Source organism: Taudactylus pleione, unplaced genomic scaffold (assembly GCF_031769625.1).
Source record: "Taudactylus pleione unplaced genomic scaffold, aTauple2 ptg000021l, whole genome shotgun sequence".
Classification (NCBI taxonomy): domain Eukaryota; kingdom Metazoa; phylum Chordata; class Amphibia; order Anura; family Myobatrachidae; genus Taudactylus; species Taudactylus pleione.
Genome location: NW_028284423.1, coordinates 7,677,480 through 7,696,564, shown reverse-complemented (window position 1 = coordinate 7,696,564; position 19,085 = coordinate 7,677,480). Strand labels below are relative to the sequence as shown.

At 41.8% G+C, this 19,085-nt stretch overlaps 1 protein-coding gene across 2 annotated transcripts; it reads left to right on the top strand.

Moving 5' to 3' along the window:
• Positions 1-855: 855 nt before the first annotated feature.
• Positions 856-4,489, top strand: POU4F2 (POU class 4 homeobox 2). Of its 2 annotated transcripts, XR_015869874.1 has the most exons (3): positions 856-1,646; positions 1,976-3,191; positions 3,556-4,489. XR_015869874.1 is itself a non-coding variant. In XM_088447953.1 (2 exons), exons 1-2 carry the CDS (start codon positions 1,440-1,442, stop codon positions 2,903-2,905), a joined length of 1,137 nt encoding a protein of 378 aa, XP_088304079.1. In that variant the 5' UTR covers positions 856-1,439; the 3' UTR covers positions 2,906-4,489. The 2 variants fall into 2 exon arrangements, 1 of the variants encoding a protein (XP_088304079.1); XM_088447953.1 differs by having other exon boundaries at positions 1,976-4,489.
• Positions 4,490-19,085: the final 14,596 nt, after the last annotated feature.

Here is a 19,085-nt window from a genome sequence, read left to right as displayed (position 1 = left end):
ACTAATATTCTATGTATAAAGAGCTCTCCCGAAGGAGAGGACATACATTATACTCCGAGCCCATGATGACTGGAAGTATATGAACCCAGGATGCGTTATAATGGTGCGCTATTTCTGCGATCAGTTTTGTGGCAGCAATCGGTGAGACTTGAGGGGTTAACCATTTGGATGCCATGCAGCTGTGAGCTGGTCACCATGTCTGGGCCAGCAGGTGCCTCTTGTAAATTAACTCCCTCATGTCTATTCAGTTTCCAGAGCATATATTAAATTGTTTCACAACTGTCAGGGCAGAAGAGGCTCATGTGAGTGTGTCCTCACTGTAGCTGGTGCCTATGATATTAGTAACACCACGTACATTGTGTATTGCTGCAGTTTATTCTAGTTAATTTTGTGTATACATTATGGGTACACTGTGACGCTAAAGGCATCATTCACTATAAAGCACCTTGCTGGGGTGCATGCTAAAGGCTGATGAGATAGGCTATTTAGGGATGAGAGATCTGCCTGACTGCCCATGGGCCTAATAATGTCATGGGAGCAAAAATACATTAGTCACATATAATAACCAAAACATAAAGAAAAAAAATAAGTTTAGGATGGTTAAGGGAAAACAAAATAATAAAGAAAAGGAGGAGGGAAAACACACACCCGTCTATTGTTAGACACACGTATAAGACTTTACAGTGTCTATCCATCTTCCACTCACACACACACATGCACTGCTGTCCAATCACAGAATAGCCGAAGACAGAGGCAGGATGTGCCCTGCATCCAATCCTCACTGATTCCTCCTCTTCTCATAGACTACCTGCCAGGCCAAGGTGTGCAGCAGGAGCACCAGCATCAGCAGCCGGCTAGCACAGGGCAGAGGGCTCCAGGGAGGAACAGGGCAGGCTAGGGACAGATACAGAACAGGATTACTCAGTGACAAGGGATGAACTGAATGACAGACTTCTTGTGGAGTGTACAGACAAAGGTGCATGGCATCACAGTGTAGTAATGTAAGGGTGAGGGAGCAGAGCACAGCTGGCCTGGGACACATGGCCCTTGTTCTCACTGTGCCTATCTCCCCTCTGCCTGCAGAGCCTGAGTTAGCCAGTGCTAAGGAATATCTTGTTATTTCTGTCCTATGAAAGATTAATAGCAGGAGAGAGGGAGACCCTAGATGGGAGGAGTAAGAGTGGCAGAGAAAGGAAAATATTAGAATATCTTGTATTTATTCTCAGGAGGGGGGAGGAGGAGGATAGGCAAAGCCAGGCTACTCACAGGGACATTGGCAGAGACAAAAGCGGGCTCCTTACATTGGAGGGAGTGAGAGAGGACAGGAGGGAAGCTGCTGCTGCTGCTGCTGCCCCCAGCCTGCAACCGCGGCAGATTTGAAGCCTTGAGCCTGCCTATAGTCCGGAGGGTCCCCAGCACCCCTCTGCCGCACCGCCAGCATGATGATGATGTCCCTGAGCAGCAAGCAGCACTTCAGCATGGCTCATGGCAGCTTGCAGGACGAGTCCAAGTATTCTGCCTCCCCGCACACGTCCTCCTCCCCGGCCAGCAGCTCCCCCAGTGTCACCAGCATCGCCAGGAGCAGCTCCGGGGCAGGAGGCGGCAGCTCGGAGGCGATGAGAAGAGCCTGTCTCCCCACCCCACCGGTATGTACTCTGCACAGCCCCTGTATCTGCCTGATGTTTATTTCATGGCTGCACAGCAAATCACCCAGCGCACCCGGCCGCCTTTCCCCCTCTGCCCCTCTCCCTCTCCTGCCTCCACTTATGTATTCAGCCGCTCTTGCCTTTCATATTAATTTTTATGACCTGGGATGCTGCCTGTGTGCTGTGTGTGAGGTGTGTGCTGTGTGTGTGGGACTAGGCGTGGGTTCCCCCACTCTCTGTGTGTGTAACAGGATTTTTTAACATTCTGTAAAAGTTGTAGAGAGAATTCCCAGCAGACAGTAATGTGCGCTTTCTACCTGACATTGCAGAGCAATATATTCGGGGGTCTGGATGAGAGCTTACTGGCCCGAGCAGAAGCCCTGGCTGCTGTGGACATCGTGTCTCAGTGCAAGAGCCAACACCACCACCACCACCACCACCAGCCCCACCACAGCCCCTTCAAGCCGGACGCTACCTACCACACCATGAACACCATCCCCTGCACCTCCGCCTCCTCCTCGGTGCCCATCTCCCATCCATCCGGAGTGGCCGGCAGCCACCACCATCACCACCACCATCATCACCACCAGCCCCTGGAAGGGGAACTCCTGGACCACATCACCCCGGGGCTAACGCTGGGGGCCATGACAGGACCCGATGGCTCGGTGGTGTCCACTCCAGCTCACCCACACATGTCCAGCATGAACCCCATGCACCAAGCAGCGCTCAGCATGGCCCATGCCCACGGGTTGCCCTCCCACATGGGCTGCATGAGCGACGTTGACGCCGATCCAAGGGATTTGGAAGCCTTTGCTGAGCGCTTCAAGCAGAGGAGGATCAAGCTGGGGGTGACACAGGCGGACGTGGGCTCTGCCCTGGCCAACCTGAAGATTCCCGGGGTGGGCTCCCTCAGCCAGAGCACCATCTGCAGGTTCGAGTCCCTCACCCTGTCCCACAACAATATGATCGCCCTGAAGCCCATCCTGCAAGCCTGGCTGGAGGAGGCGGAGAAGTCCCACCGGGAGAAGCTCACCAAGCCCGAGCTCTTCAACGGCGCCGAGAAGAAGAGGAAGCGCACGTCCATCGCCGCCCCGGAGAAGCGCTCCCTGGAGGCCTACTTTGCCATCCAGCCCCGGCCCTCATCCGAGAAGATCGCGGCCATCGCCGAGAAGCTGGACCTGAAAAAGAACGTGGTCCGGGTCTGGTTCTGCAACCAGAGACAGAAGCAGAAAAGGATGAAATACTCTGCCGGGATTTAGGCAGCTCTGGGGGATTGTACCGCATTTTTCTATCAACAGAACAGATTTTAAAAGTTTGTTTTCTTTTTTTTTTTTTTTTTTTTTAAACCCAACATATAAATATATATATATATATAGATGTATATATACACCTCCATCTCTTTGTGTGACACTACTGGCACTTGTCAGCAGGACTTACAGGGATGATCCTGACTTCATAATGCCCCTGTGTCTAGGAACACACAAACTAATGTCATGCTGACTCCAGGTCTGCGGTCAGTTTTTAAATGGACCAGGACTAACACAAGTAAGAAATGTTTTTTATTATTTGCCCGGGTAAATATACAACTATTTTTAAGAGAAATAAAGTTGGCTGGGAAAAGAGACTGATGGGGTAAATGCTGGGGACTCGATTCGGCAAAATGTTGCCACAGATGTATTTTGTTTCGTTCGAAAATCATTACAATCGAATCCAGCGGTTACTTGCTATATTAGATATAAATATATATATATATACATATACAGTACATATATTTTTAATGTGATGATTATATTTGTCTCCTGTTGTGATTCTGGGTCTAGATAAAATCACCTTAATGTATGTATCACTTTTTTATTATTATTATTATTATTATTATTTATCTATTTTTCATTCAATTGATTGCTCGCAGATGATAATTTGGGTATGTGTTGTTGCTGCTTTTTTAATACATCTCAACTAATGTGATCCCTAGGTTGAATGCACAGAAAACACGCGTTTGAAGTATATACTGTAAAAGAAAATATAAAAATATTGTTGACCAAACCTTCAACATTTTCCATGCAAACATCTGTAGATTTCCATAGATAGATCACAAACCCTGATTTACAGTGATAATAATTACCATTAGTAAGCGGTGGGCCCTGGCCCCGGGAATTATATGTGGACCTTGATACTTGAATGATCTTTGAATTCCTTAAATATTTAATGTGGATCCCACATTGCCAGACACAACACATGCAGACATGTAAGCTATACATTTCTATATAAGTGACAATTGTCTAGCTGTCATAGATGGACCTGTAAAGGACAGTGGTCTGCATATTACTGTCAATGAGAATATGATTATGATGTTTTATGGAATAGTGGGAGCTGCATATTTACATAATTAAGCACAAACTCAAAAGTATTGAGAACTAGTATACAGTCAATGTAGTGTAAATATTTAATTTAGTCTAACACACACCAACACACATATATATAAATATATTCTTACGGATTTTTGCTGTTTTGCTGTTCTGAGATTATTTCAGGTTTTATTATGTCCCGTAAAAAGGTTGGATTTAATTGTTTTGCTAATGGACGGTATTATTTATTATAGTAATGTATTAAGTTATTCCAAATGTTGTTGAATCGATTTTAATTAAAATACAAGGCTTCGTCAGCTATTTGCAAAGGATATTTATTCTAAGAAAAGTTTCTGTGGATTTGCCTTTGATTGTGTTAAAGGATACACTAATTTATCATCAGCAGTGATGATAATATTTAAGTGGTAAAATGAGCAAAAACTGGTAAACATGGAAAATGTTGCTTATAGTTTAACAAGAAATATCATGTCTCACAAAAAGTGCGTTTCTCAGCTCATCTAGAGCAATGTTATATATATATATATATATATATATATATATGCACACACACACACATATATATATATATATATATATCCGATTGAATATACCTTTTAAAATAATATAAGATGTAATATAAACCATTCTAATTACTGCGAAAAAACTCATTGCTTCGTTTGATGAGATGTAATTTCAGGCACTGTGGATCAATCTGAAGGTGATAGCGTCCCTAGAGTATTGTCTGAGCCTCAAGCTTTAAGTTTGCTCACAGTATATTATTGAGCGTTCTTTGGGACCCCCCAGTGACCTACTTTATATCACTTGGGGGCTTATTCCCTGCCTACAGCCTGAGGGCAAGAGTACACCGATAATGCAGTTCTAACAACCTACTTGCTAAAGCCTATTTAAAATTCCACGAGAGCTAGATATCATAAGCATCGATTTTCCACAACTTGTAGTCGCTATAGGAAGTTATCATTACGTTGAAGACATATAGTGCCAATAATTTGTCATGTCTGTTGTGTTGAACTTAAAGAAAATTACAAATAAAAAATAAACAAAGGAAAAAAAACCATTTGACTGTAGAGTAAAGTCTCATGGGGGATCTGTTATACGCCAGCCTTACAGCAAATAACGTATATGTCACAACTAATTTGCAAGGAACGTTCTGGGGAGAGACTTTAAGATTATTTCGTTATTTGGAGTCTGTCCTGTGATTGTTAATTAAAGTAACCTCAACGGTTAATAGCTCAATAGAACTAAATGTGCGTTTATAAATGATTAATAAGTAATGTACAATAGATGGCAAAACCAGTGTGACGGGTGATGAAGAAATCCTTTTGCTTTGGTAATAAAGTTGCAATGATTATTTTTGTGTGTGTGCTCCAAATGTGTGCTAGCCGCTTGGTGTCAGCACCAAGGCCAGCTCCTTACAATAGGATTGCCCATCAGCTCCTTTAAGTCTGCTGCACACAATTCACCTTGTCGTAGATAATTAGACTATCATAAGGTGAAAGCATTTGATGGAATGTGATAAGTGAAGCTCCCTGCTACTTGTGGCCCCTGAAATGTTGTGTACGGTGCCCATTATAAGAGGTATTCCTGCAGTATTAGTGCACAGGCCTTTTGTCTCCAGCAGGATTCGTAACATATCCAATTCTAAAAGTGCTCAGAATTACAGCTTCTGAACATTATTACAGCACGGAAACAACTGGCAATTTAACATAGATAGATAAATAGATAACAATAAGAATTCAAATCTTTTTTACACACCTTATTTTCGCATGTAATCCACACACGTGTTTACTTGTTTAGACCACAGATGGAGGGGGTGGCCCCTTAAGTTAATTAAAGACTTGTGGCTGGGCCAAGAACCATTAAAGGTTGACATGATTTATCAAGTTACTATTTTCCTTGAGAAAAATAGTGTACACTAGATTACTCCCGTTATATATATTTTTTAATTCAATTATAATAATGTTAGAAAAAATCCCCCCAAATCCCTCTTTGCCAAGCTGTCATTCCCAAGTTGTTTGGTTTGTCACACTGGGCTACTTGAACCTCGTCCTCTGGAATCTTTGGTCATGTTTAAGAAATAATTCTATTTTTTCACAGCAAAACACTGTTAAGATATGCCGTAAAACACACAGGATAATGCATTGTGCATAATATGTTTTACATTCATAAACATGGTCGCTATTTAAAATATTTTGAGCAAATAAATTTGTATTAATGTTAATGTTCTGCCCCTGTGCATTAATATTGCCGGAGACTAGCCTGTGGAGTCCAAAGAATTATACCTTCTCCCTCCCTGTAGATGTACTATTTGCTTTTACGAGCGACTTAATAAATTACACCGTGAATTATGAAATCCAGATAATTACAGAGAATAAGTAAGTAATCATTAGTTATCTCTACTAATTAGTGTGGGTCACAATGAGCTAGAATGTGAAATCCTCATCGGGAATTGAAATTAACTTTGCAGAGTGAGTTTCTCTGCTTGACATCTCCAGTCTAGAGGCACATGGCGGCTCCCCGGTGGGACCGGATTTCTATTTAACTTTGAGAGACTGAAGATACAATTAAGTAGCATGTGATAATAGTGTGTTGTTTAAAACGCAAAATGTGTCTGGAACACTGTGTATTTATAACCAATATATATAATAAAATATGCATGTATTTTCTACAACCTTATTCACCCATAGACTGTAAAATAAGGTAACGAACAAACTGAATTAACTACATTAAATTGATCTGCTTCTTGTCGCATAAAATACTCAAATTAAATGTAGACTTTAGTATAAACATGGTTTGCACACCTAATTATATACTAAGCATACACAAGTATATATATATATATATATATATATATATACATGAGTGTATATATATATATATATATATATATATACATACGGTATACTATAATCTTGTTCTGATACTAAGCAATATTCTGTATAATATACACATCTGAAAATCGCTTATATTTATTTGCAATTATGAAGACATACTCGCTTCTGCTTTTCCCCACTCCCCCACTTACCAGTCTGGGATGTTGATAAATCATTAATGAAGCTTGGGGTTTGGCTGAGCATCGTCTAGGGACCACAGGATAGAATATTTTTAACTGTACATTTACGACCAGTGAAAATCTGGGTTTGCTTTTAATCTCGAAATTAAAAAAATCACAATGTTTAAAATGTAATTTAAGGAATTCCGATTTTTATATATATGTAACAAATGACAATGTTGTATTGTTGTGATATCATGACAACAAGTGTATACTACACATAACACTGTTGTATATGAGGATTCTAATTACAAAGTCGTTAATAATAGATAGACCTGATAGGATGCAGCAAGCTGTGCATTTGGATTTTTTTTTAAACAGGACTAATGTAATATTAATTGGACTTATATGCGGATAAAATGCGCTGTTTTCCCACGCAGTAATGGATGATGCCTGGACGTGGCAGTGCCTCCTGTGCTGCGGGTGCTGTGGGTGAGTACTACTGACACCGGGTACCACTGCTGACGGAGGAGGGGAATTGGGGCAATTTGGAAAGGGCAGATGGAGAGAGACGGGGATAATGTATTACATGTAGCCAGAGGAGAGAGTAAATGCTCAAAACCAGAGAAAGCTAAATCCATAGAGATTCAAACAGCTGAATAAAATAGACGTCACATTGCTGATATTTTATACATATGACAATATACAATTTCGTTTTATAATACAATTTAAAAGCAGAATTTATGAAATAAATAACACAGGTTTACAATGTAACAATCCTATATTATACTGTAAATAAAAATGAATACTTTGTGGTGTGCAATATAAACGAGACTTCTCACAAGAAAGACTGCAATTGAATCCAAGCCAGATATTTTTTTGCAGCTCATTCAGCCAATTAAAGAATACATATAGGTAATTGTATTTAAAATAATTATATCTTTTTACATTTCAATATACTGTAGTGAGTTTCTGAGGAAATGCACTCTGGGAAAGCTACACATCATTTCATCGTATATATCCCCAGCAGGTGGAGAAACATGATGGGGGGGGGAGGGGGAGGATTGTGATATGTACAAATATAGTAAGGAAAATACATTGTTATTACGGCATGGAACTTTAGAAAGTTAACTTTAAAAAAAAAAAGAGAGATTAAACTTCTTAAATTTTCTACGTCACGCTGCAAAAGACTCAGCGTTTATGACGGTGAATGCAATTAGTGTAATCCAGGAGGATATAGGTACATCTATCTCTGTTACATTGTCCTATTTCCTTGTTAGGCTGTATTAGATGTGGCTCTAATACTAATCACGGACTAACAATATTGCTAGCTCCTCCTGCTTACAAGACATCTTTGTAGTTGAATGGGCCAATAAACTCAAATGACCCTAAACTGTGATATACTGTACATGGCATATTTTTCGCTTCACTTGAAATGACCCAGCATCAAGCCATCACTTTAATACTTATCCTGCAAGTAATAATTTTATAATCTGCAAGCATTGACATTAGGGTTTTTTTTTTTAAATCAAATGATGTGCTGAAAATCATCATTAGTGTTGCAGGGACTAAAGTAGTGACTACGGAAGGGAGAATTATGCACCAGTCCAAGCTACTATCTTGTTAAACATGCACATTGGCACAAATCTCTGGCTCACAAGTATATAGGTTAGAACTGTAAAATGCAGTGTAACATACTGACACTAGAAATACATTTTAATAAATACATAAATTAATAATAAAAAAATGAAAAGTTTCTATGTGCATATTTTCCACTAGAAGGCTGTGGGAAGTTAATTACACTACGTTTATATCATCTTACTATAAATTAGGGGCATAGTTTCAAGCATTTTTTAATACACTCAAAGAACAAATCTCTGCAGGTCAGATACATCAGGTGCTTGATAGGACATGGTGCACTAAGTCCACATGATGCCATCAATCAATTTGTATTTAGATATAATTGGTAAGATAGGGAATACATATAACAAATATACCCTTTTGGAATCTACTTCCTAAGCGAAACATACATAGGGCCAAATGTAATAGGGTGAGAGTTTAGAAAATGTGAGTTTAGCAGTAAACTCTCACACTATTGTATTGGTACAGTTGTATCTTCAAAATGGGAAAACATCTGAATGAGAGTTTAAATAATGAGATTTTTTAGTGTGAAAACTCTATTACATTGGCCGAGTTTAAAAAGTCTGAGGGTCTGATTCAGCATGGATTGCTAGTCCGCTGCTTATATGCACGCACCGCAGTTGCTAATATCAGCAGTGATATTTAAATGTGTGCATTCACATTTTGTATGCAGCCTGACATAAGGACGCCCACTTCCCTTTACTCACACCCGTATACTAAGGCAGCATAGCGAAACAATTGGTAACATTGAGTAACATCGGACCCATACGCACAGTTAAGGCAGATCAGACCTCACTCAAGAATTGCTTACTTCTGTGCATGCTATGAGGCCTCAGGAAGCGTCTGGTATCGCAGTGGCTAATTTATGTACACCCCTGCAACGGTGTTGAAACGCACTGGCACACCTGCGTTCGCCCGACCATCCCCCGTACCCACAAACGGCACTTCCTGTCAATCACTCTGCTCTGGGTCTGCATAGCCTCTGCAAATGCAGTCCCCATCGCAATTGCTAGTTTGCCCACATGCCATGTAATGCATATGCATGTGCAATGCGAATAAATTGACTGATTGCGTGCATACTAGCAACTGTGTTCCTTGCTGAATCAGGCCCTGAGAGTTTACTGCTAAACTCTCACATTTTCTAAACTCGCACCCTATTACATTTGGCCCAAAGTGTTTGTTTAACAAAAAGCAGGAAAAATAATGCTTTATCTAAAAATGTTACATTATTGACACTTGAAAGAACAACAGCTGGTAGCGCTATAATACAGCATTCCTGCTCAGGCCTTTCTCCATTCTCATACTGTTATACGCCTCTCAGTCACAGAAGGCTGTCATCTGTAGATATGTTATTAGCCAAGGGATCACTTGCCAAACTACAGGAACAAATACCACAGATGGGTTGGGTATGATATCCCGGCTGTCGGGATGCCGCTGTTCAGAATAACGACAGCGGCATCCTGACAGCCAGATTCCTTATACCCATAGGAACGTCTGGTAAGAATTTTCCCTACCACTACCCTAATCCTAACTCCCTGGTGCTTAAACTTAACCCCTAGTTCCTAAACCTAACCTCCCCCTCCCCGCACCCTGAACTTAACACCTCCTCCCCGGAGCCTAAACCTAACCTCCCTCCCTAGTGCCTAAACCTAACCTCCCCCTCCATGCACCCTAATCCTAACACTCCCTCCCCGGTGCCTAACCCTCCCCCTAATGCCTAACCCTAACCCTCCTAGCTAACACTAACCTCCCCCTAACACCCTAATACTTACCTTCGGGATGCCGACAGTCATGATACTGGTGCCGGGATCCCGACCTGTCGGGATTTTGGTCGTTGGCATTCTGCATGCCAGGATGCCGACTACATCCCACCACGGACCATATACTATAGTGTACACTATTAGTACAGCTAGTATTAGACTAATCCTCCGCCATCTTGCTTCTTCAGTCAGTCTCTCCAGCTGCTGACTGAGGTCTCTGCTTTCTCATAAGAATGACTCACAAACACGTGTAATGGATTGTTTGCCCTTAAACAATTTAAAGCAAATAATATTTCCCACTCTGAGACCAAAGAGTGTAATAAGTGCAGCATGGAACCTGCAGGTGAGCAGAGACACTTATCACCCTAGTTGAGAAGAAATTGTGCCGGAAAGAGCCCAGCTTTAGTCCTGCCATAGGAAGCAGCAGGAGTTCCCTGATTTAAACCACTATAAACCCAAAGCTGGGTATACTCCAGATGTCCAGGGCTTACTGGATCCTATTGTACTGCTTATTATATAGCTTTGAACACACTGTTCATGTGCACTTATTTGCAGTATAATAATTGCTGAATTTTACTTTCCATAATAAAGACTACAGGGAGTGAGGGGAAAGACTTACACCTCCAGCAACACCTTCAGCAGTAAAAAGTAATCAAAAACTTATGGCTTTCTCAAGTAACTTATAATAACATTTATGAAGTCAAAGCTATTAACCAGACCCAGTGCCTTTCCCTACAGGGTGATCAGCATTAAATTCCATGTGCTGGGGAAGGCTTGTGATATCTGGGTGCAGACTAGGAGGGAAGGCTGGCTGGTTACTGCAGATAATTCACTTATTCTCTTTATTCCTGATTGTTAGTGTTGTAAATAAGGGGACATTGTTTGCAGGAAAGGAATTCTGTTACTACTTTACATATATCCACAAATCTATGTGTAAAAATCCCAAAACAGGCAAAACTTGTGAAGTGGCAATCAGCTTAGTTATTTAACTGAGTGCAAACTATTATCTTCTGTTATCAGTCACTGTATTCTCTCTCATAATGTTTTCTGTTGCTTTCCTTTACGCTGCTGCATATGCCGTATACTGTATTTGGGACATATTGTTCTTACAGGCTGCTGCATAGTTGTAGAAGTCAGTAACTTGCTATGTTATACCCCTTTCACATCTATATGCCGGGCCGCACCTGGGATTTTGTTCACGCACCCATCCCAGGTGCAACCCGGTTGAGACCCTTTCAGACTGGCAGCCCGACCCAGCATCAATGCCGGGTCGATAACGTCACCGCCATCACGTGGTGCTTGGAAATAATCTCATCTCCAAGTGCCGGCTCTTTCTATGCAGTGAATGGGACCTGGGTTACTCGTTCGCACTGCCCTGTGAGCTGGATTGCACATGCGTTGAACCCTTCTCGTGACCAGGGTTGAAATGCCAGGTCTCTCAATCTGGCTTATTTTGACATGGCCCTTTCACACTGCACAGTAACCCGGGTTGCTGTGCATTTATGAGCAATAACCCGAGTTGTTGCATGTAGTGTGAAAGGGGTATTATAAAGCCATTTTTGTTATTTTAAGTTAAATGGGTCATTGAAGAATAGCAGAGGGTCATGGATTGAAAGGTGAAAATATTATTGTGTTTTCTGAGCACTAGCAGCTATATAATAATAACAATGCAGATACCTAATATCAGACTTCTGCAGATATCTTGAGACACTTGTTATTTGTATATAAATATTAACAGAAGTAAAACAGAAGTCTACAAAAGAGGAAATGTGAGATTACCCATGCTGATCATGCACAACATCTACTAGGAGAAATGCTACATAATGTGCGCAGATAAAGAAAGGGGATATAATAAGAGGTGTGCTATGTTGTGTCGCCTGTTGGTCGTAATTACACCCGCACTGCATGTATGCAGAATCGTATGTTTCTATTCAGCTGTACCACCCCTAATATACACTTAGTTTCATCACCACCATCATTATCAGTGCACTAGCACCAGCCCTATCCTTGGCGCGATAGATCCGGAGGTTCTCTATATACCCATAACTCTAGTTATCCCACTATTCCTTCGGCATGCTTTCAAAATGACCTCTCTGTACTAAACCTGAATGTGAGCCCCCTGCTACCCTCAGTTAGGCCCATTCAGCTACAAGTGGAGAGGTGACTGCGTTGTGTAGGACTCAGCATAGCCCATAGAGGTGCACACTGGGCTACAGAGTATCTGCAGTCTGACAACAAGACTCATCCACAAAACTTTGCATCAGCTCCATAATGTATTTTAAAATGTAAAGAATAAAAAATCTGCATAATACCAATTAAAGTGATAGTAATTGTAATTTCAATGAGAACATTTGGGTTTTAGTGACTGCATTCTGGCTGGAGGGTAATGAAGCCTGCTCACCACTTCACAGCACCCTATCATGGAGGACACTCTTATCTCAGACGGGGTGAGTTGTACCTTACACCAATAATTTGTGTGGGAAGAAAAGGCTTTTAAACCTCTCACTTATGGTTTGTGCACACATTGCTGTAACTAATGAAAGCTGCCACAGGCTTCTGTACAAACATAATTACTAGTATAAAATATTGCTGTTTGTGGTGCATCAGACAAAACATGGGATATGTGTATGTGCACTGTATAAAGCGTATGGTTATATGTAACTTGTTAGATTGGGGAGATAAAGGTGACGCACTTATTATGTATATGAGAGGTACTTGGATCTGTATCTTACAGCATCCCAACATAAAGTTCTTCCAGTAAATCGTGCAACTGCTGCAGAACCTATGGAATAAAGGTGAGTAACTTACTATGATTAGGAGTAGGTAATCATTGCACATCACTTTGTAGGTGTAATGTTGTTTTTATCCCATGCTACAGCAAACTACCCTCACGTAAGGCAGTAAAACACTTCTGTGCTGTATCATAGTAGTTTCTAAGTCAATATATACAGTATAATTGTATCCCTTAGACAAAGCTTAGTCAATTACTATTTTGATTTAAGAGCAGCTAATGTACATATGAATTCCAGCACTTTGATTTCTATTAGAGGAAAAAAATAAATGTGAGCGACTTACATCCTGTCCTATGCCACTCTATTCAGCCAGATAGACCATGCTACTGGGAATTCCACAGCCCTACTGATAAAAATGACTAGGGATGACATCCCCTTTATGCTAGACTTTACTCTAGGTATGCATTATGTAACATACTGTATGGCACTATATAAATAAAGGATAAAATATATGTGTAATGCCTAAAGTGGTGCAAAGCATTTTAATAGTTAATGTAAATGAGCAAATTACAGATGACGAGTAGGTGAATTAGGGCAGACTAATGACTGACCCCTCATTTACAGTTTACTCCTAAGGCTCAGGGAAACTATTAGGAGTTCAGTAGAGACCAGATCTTCCCCTTCCACACACCACTGGATTAAGCTTCCAGTGTGGAATGATACTGTATTTGCAAAATAAAAATCACCTACTATATAGACATGAATAATATTTACATTTACTAAAATGACAATATCACAAGGCAAACTTGAAGACACTTCCTTCAGGCACGAGCAGTCATATAACATTTCAGGGGTGCAAAGAGGTTACGTTCTTAACACTTGGCACAGAGGCATGGCACACCTGTTTGCTTCCACACATACTTATGTGGTGACTACTCAAAGGTATATGCTCCAAGGAAGAATTGATGATATAGTTGAATATACACATATCTGAAGCTTGATCCAAAGCTTAATTGAAACACTTCACTTTAGTCATCTTGCTTAATATCAATGTAAAAGTTAAACAAGCACTAAAACAGTCACCAAGGTTTGATGATTGAGGAGAGGGCCCAAGTTTGTTCAGTTTGTCAGAGCTTATATAAGGCTGTTTGCATAGTGCATGGGAGATTCATATCAGTTTGAATGGAGGCACTCAATGCAATCACAATCCATCCTGGTGTATAACACAAATGTCTACATGTTGGAGATGTCTACACAACCATACGGAACAGGCCGAGTAGGTGCACAAATAGTTGTACATTGTGTGTACCAAAATGAAAAGACATACTTAGATCTAAAAGTATAGAAAGACGGGTATATAGGTTGGTAGGTAGATAAGTAGATAGGAGTGTGTGGCGGGTGTGTATGATTACATGTTATATGCACATTCTCAACCATATTTGTTTTATGCTCTTTGAGAGGCCAGCCAGGACATCCAGGTCATGGAGGGAAGTATATAAGGTAATAAACATTTGAGGTTGCTAATCTTAATATGCTATAGGTGAAAGTTATTTAAAACTTATGATTTAAAACAGTCTCCAGTGCCTCAGGCATAATGTGACACATGGGGGAGTAAAGGAAAAAAGAACAAGTAACTGTACACCTGAACAAACCATGTTGCCAGGGGCAGAACTATGGGAGACAATGGAGGCGCCTGCTGCCGGGCTCCAGCTCTGGGGGGCTACCTTCTCCATTGTCCACAACATATTCACTCAACTTATGGCTGTAACTATGTACCCGGAATGAACCATCACGGCTGCCCAATACATGGAACCCCTTCCTGGCACCTGAGAAGCCACCATATACTAGTTGAGAGCTCCATGTCTGCATGCGAATTGCTACATTACAGTGTCAGCGGCTGTGACATGGGGGGCACCAAATTATAACTTGCCTCCGGGCATCTGGTATGAACTTACGCCAGTGCATGTTGCACTGCTAGGGGTGCAAATACATTTATGTTTTTGCATGCAGGGTAAATACTGGCTGCTATTGTATGTAGCCCACAAATACAAGACAGCTTTATTTTTGCACAGCAATTAGATATGAGTAGGACTCACCCCTCCCAAATCTAAATCTCTCTGCATATTTGACATCTACTCAACCGTAGATAGCCAGTCCAGGCCCAGGGGAAGGGGTGTGTGTCCTATTCGCTGGAAGCAAAAAGAAAAAACTATTTTGTATCACCGCAAAGCAGCATTGTGCGCTGGAGAAGGGGCACTGTGAGCCCCTCAGTCCGTGCAAATTCAGGAGAGTGCGATCACTGTGATCACCACCCCCCAAAGGCAGCGGAGAGGAGACTGCTGCTGCTCAGAGGCAGTCTCCCTGATCTCCCACTGCAGCCCAGCACACAGCAGCTAGGCTGCTGACAGGTAAGAGAGAGGAGGGTGTCGTTGAACCTGGGCCCCCGCCGGGCCCCTCCAACAAGCCCGGGCCCAGGTAATTAGTACCCCCCCCCTCTCGGCACCCCTAGCAGTGCAACCTGGATTGTCCAAGTGCAACTTTACATGCTCTTTTTTGCTTTACTTCGAACTCAGAATCACTCAGAATCAGGCCGACTAGCTCTATGCTGCAGTTACCTAAGCTGAATACAGCGAGTAGGACGGGGGCTACACCAGTAATAGCACCGCAAACCAGCAAAGGTGCATTTATAAACATACCACTCATCAGGCTACAATTGCCTGTAGTATTACTTTTACAGCAGCCTTCTACAGCCATGACCAGTATAGAACACTTTTTGGGGCACATGTATCACAATCCGCATCTCAGATGTGGATGGGATGTGATAAATTTGCCCGAATTCACATTGTGATAGTTGAATACATTGCAAGGATGTATCAAATATCGCATGCAGGGACAAAGCTTGCGAGAAAGCTCTGCCCCTGCGAATCGTGCTTACGCCTCCTGCTGCTCCCGTCCACCCACGCAATCGCCCTTCCCTTCTCACGATCCCCTCCCTTTCTCCTCCGTTAAGCTAACACTTACCTGCAATGTGACCTGGTAAGCTCCTCTGTGACTTCGGTCAGAGGAAAGGAGCTCACCAGATCATCGGTCCCTGATTGCAGGTCAGTGTAATTTTCTTTTCTTATTTTAAATAGTGCCAGCTATCGGCTCTGCTCTGTCTGTTTATTATTGCAGGGCTCCCACCCATTATTTGTTTAAAATTTTATTTTAGTAAATCTGAGACAGATTGCATTTCCCATTACAAGCATGGGAAATGCCATCTGCTTAGTAAAAGAATGCGAATTTAAGGGTTTGGAGTAGTTTTTTACGAAAACTGCTCCAAAAGCCCTTTAATACATTTAAGTGATACTAAACTAATGTGAAAATGGTGTGAAAACACCCATTTAACATTATTTTTGTAAAAGTAATATTGACAAATACTGCCTGCTATAAGACTGAACAAATTACTGTGTATGTGGTGCACATGTCACAATCATGTCCCTGTATCAGATTTGTTATAATAATAATAATAATAATAATAATAATAATAATAATAATAATAATTTTGAAAGGTCTTGGTGATGATAATAAATGCATTATTTTACCCTTGAAATAATTTATGTACATTCAGCTATATAAAGGCAAGTAGAATTTCACTTACAAACTGCACATAATTACCCCTACTGATGTACATCATTATTCCTACCTGTGTCTCACATTATACCTACCAATGCATATCATTAAGCCTCCCTGTGCAATTCTTTGTGCCCTCCTGTGCTAATCATTGTGCCTCCCTGTGCAGATTCTTTGTGCCCACCTGTACTAATCATTGTGACTACCTGTGCTCATCATTGTACCTACCTGCGGCCATCATGTGCCTACCTATGCACATCATTGCACCTACCTTATGGGTATAATTGCTACTATCTGTGTACATAATTGTCCCTTCCTGTGCCCCTCATTGCCCCTACTTACGGATATTATTGCACCTGTTTGTGTACATTATTGTGCCTACTTGTGCACATTGATGCACCCATATGTTCATGGAGTGGCTACCTAGTCATGTCATCGCAACTCTCTGTGCACTTCAATGCACCTTGATGGGCTTATTTTGTTGTATTAAAGTGGCATATAATTCATACGAAAAAGGTTAAATTTAGGTGATTTAGGAGCACTTGCAATAAATATTTTTTTTTTAATTGGCTAAGTGGGCGGAATGGGATTGAAATACCTGTGGCTGGGTGCCTAGCTCTAATCTCCCCCCCCCAAACCTAATCATAACCCCGCTACACTCCCTAATCCAAACCCTCCCCCCCATTGCTAACACGAAGGGAGCCTGGACCTACCTTCATTTGGGAGGCCGTCCTCGGCGTTCCGGCGTCGGGATTATAATAGGCATCGGTATTTCAACACCTATCATAAATCCCTAGCCGGCATTCCGCTGTTGGGATTGTGACCGGCGGCCTTGCGGCCGCTGGTCACGTGACTACATGCCAAGTGGGCATATGATGCATAGATATAGATGTATAACTTTGTACCAACACAACAGTGTTTCAGATGTATAGCAGCATAGATGTATGGAATACCATATTAGACCAGCAACTTCCTTTGGGAATCCAATAGTAAAACAGTAAAAATAGTAAATAGTTGATGCACTGGAGTGCAGAGATAGAGATGCATTGTACTGCCTGTTATAATTTACTATTCTTCTACTTTGTGATCTTGGCCAGGCTGTGTTACCAGTCAGTGTACAGTAGCAGGCTTTGGGCCATGATTCAGCTTGGATCGCAAGTCTGCAATCGCATGTACCCGCTTGCTGAGAAATTATGTAAATGAATGCGATCGCAATGGGACCGCCGCACGATATAAAGCCACCCACCTCCCATTACATACATCTGCAAGTCAGTGAAAACATCGAGCAACATCGGACCCATACGCACAGTTCTGGTTGAGTTTGACCTGACTCACAAACTGCGGAACTTCCTGTTGCCATCTAGACCTCTGGCTGCATATGCCGTCGCAGGGGCTTAATTATGCATGCCCCTGTAACGGCGTTCAAACGCACAGACATGCCTGCGTTCCTTCCACCACCCCCCCTTTCCACACCCAAACAGCACTTTCTGTCAATTATTTGATAGCTCTGCGCATCCGCTGTGTTCGTTTTTGCGACCGCAGCGGCCGGTTCGCGCACGCGTGCTGTTGTGCATACGCAGGCACAAAATGCAAACATCGACCGGGTGCGTGCGTCCGCAGACTTGCAATCCAAGCTGAACCAGGCCCTTTGTCCTAAGACAAGTGCTTTATTGTGACTAGATTCAATTACTATAAGAGATTATTTAAGCATGTACTATTTCTGTAATTAGTTGTTTTATTAACACAACAGTGAAGTGTACAGAACATATGTGATGCACTTACCAATACTTGTAATAAGCGGAAAACCAACACGTTATAAAAAAAAAACTTTTCTGGAGATGTTCCTGAGAGTGCTCTAAATGAAGCATCACTGCTCTGATGAGCTGGTAAGCAGCCAGTGATTTGTGCCAAAAACCTGTATACATAGATACACAGGGCATGTATGTGTTGTTTACATTAGCATGTTCCTCTGAGTACTAGCTAATCCATGGACATCTATCTGCAGTGTGCTGAAAGGGAGATGAGTCAGGGGACAGCTGCAGGTTTGTACTTTTATTTATTTTCCTAATATGATGATGATCCTTGTCAAACTAATTACACATTGGAAACTGTATCTTTATAGTAGAGGAGTTTCATATTGATGTGATAGATACATTCATACGGCAAATGTACAGGCCAGTCAGGGTCCTTTCCACATCTCCATTACATACCATTTATTGCCCTCTATATACAGCTAGTGGATAATAAAATGGAAACACCAACAAAAAGGGCAATAGGCCACTTCGCCAAGCCTGTATGCACCATGGCATGCAGCACAACAGTAGTCTGGAACAGTGCAG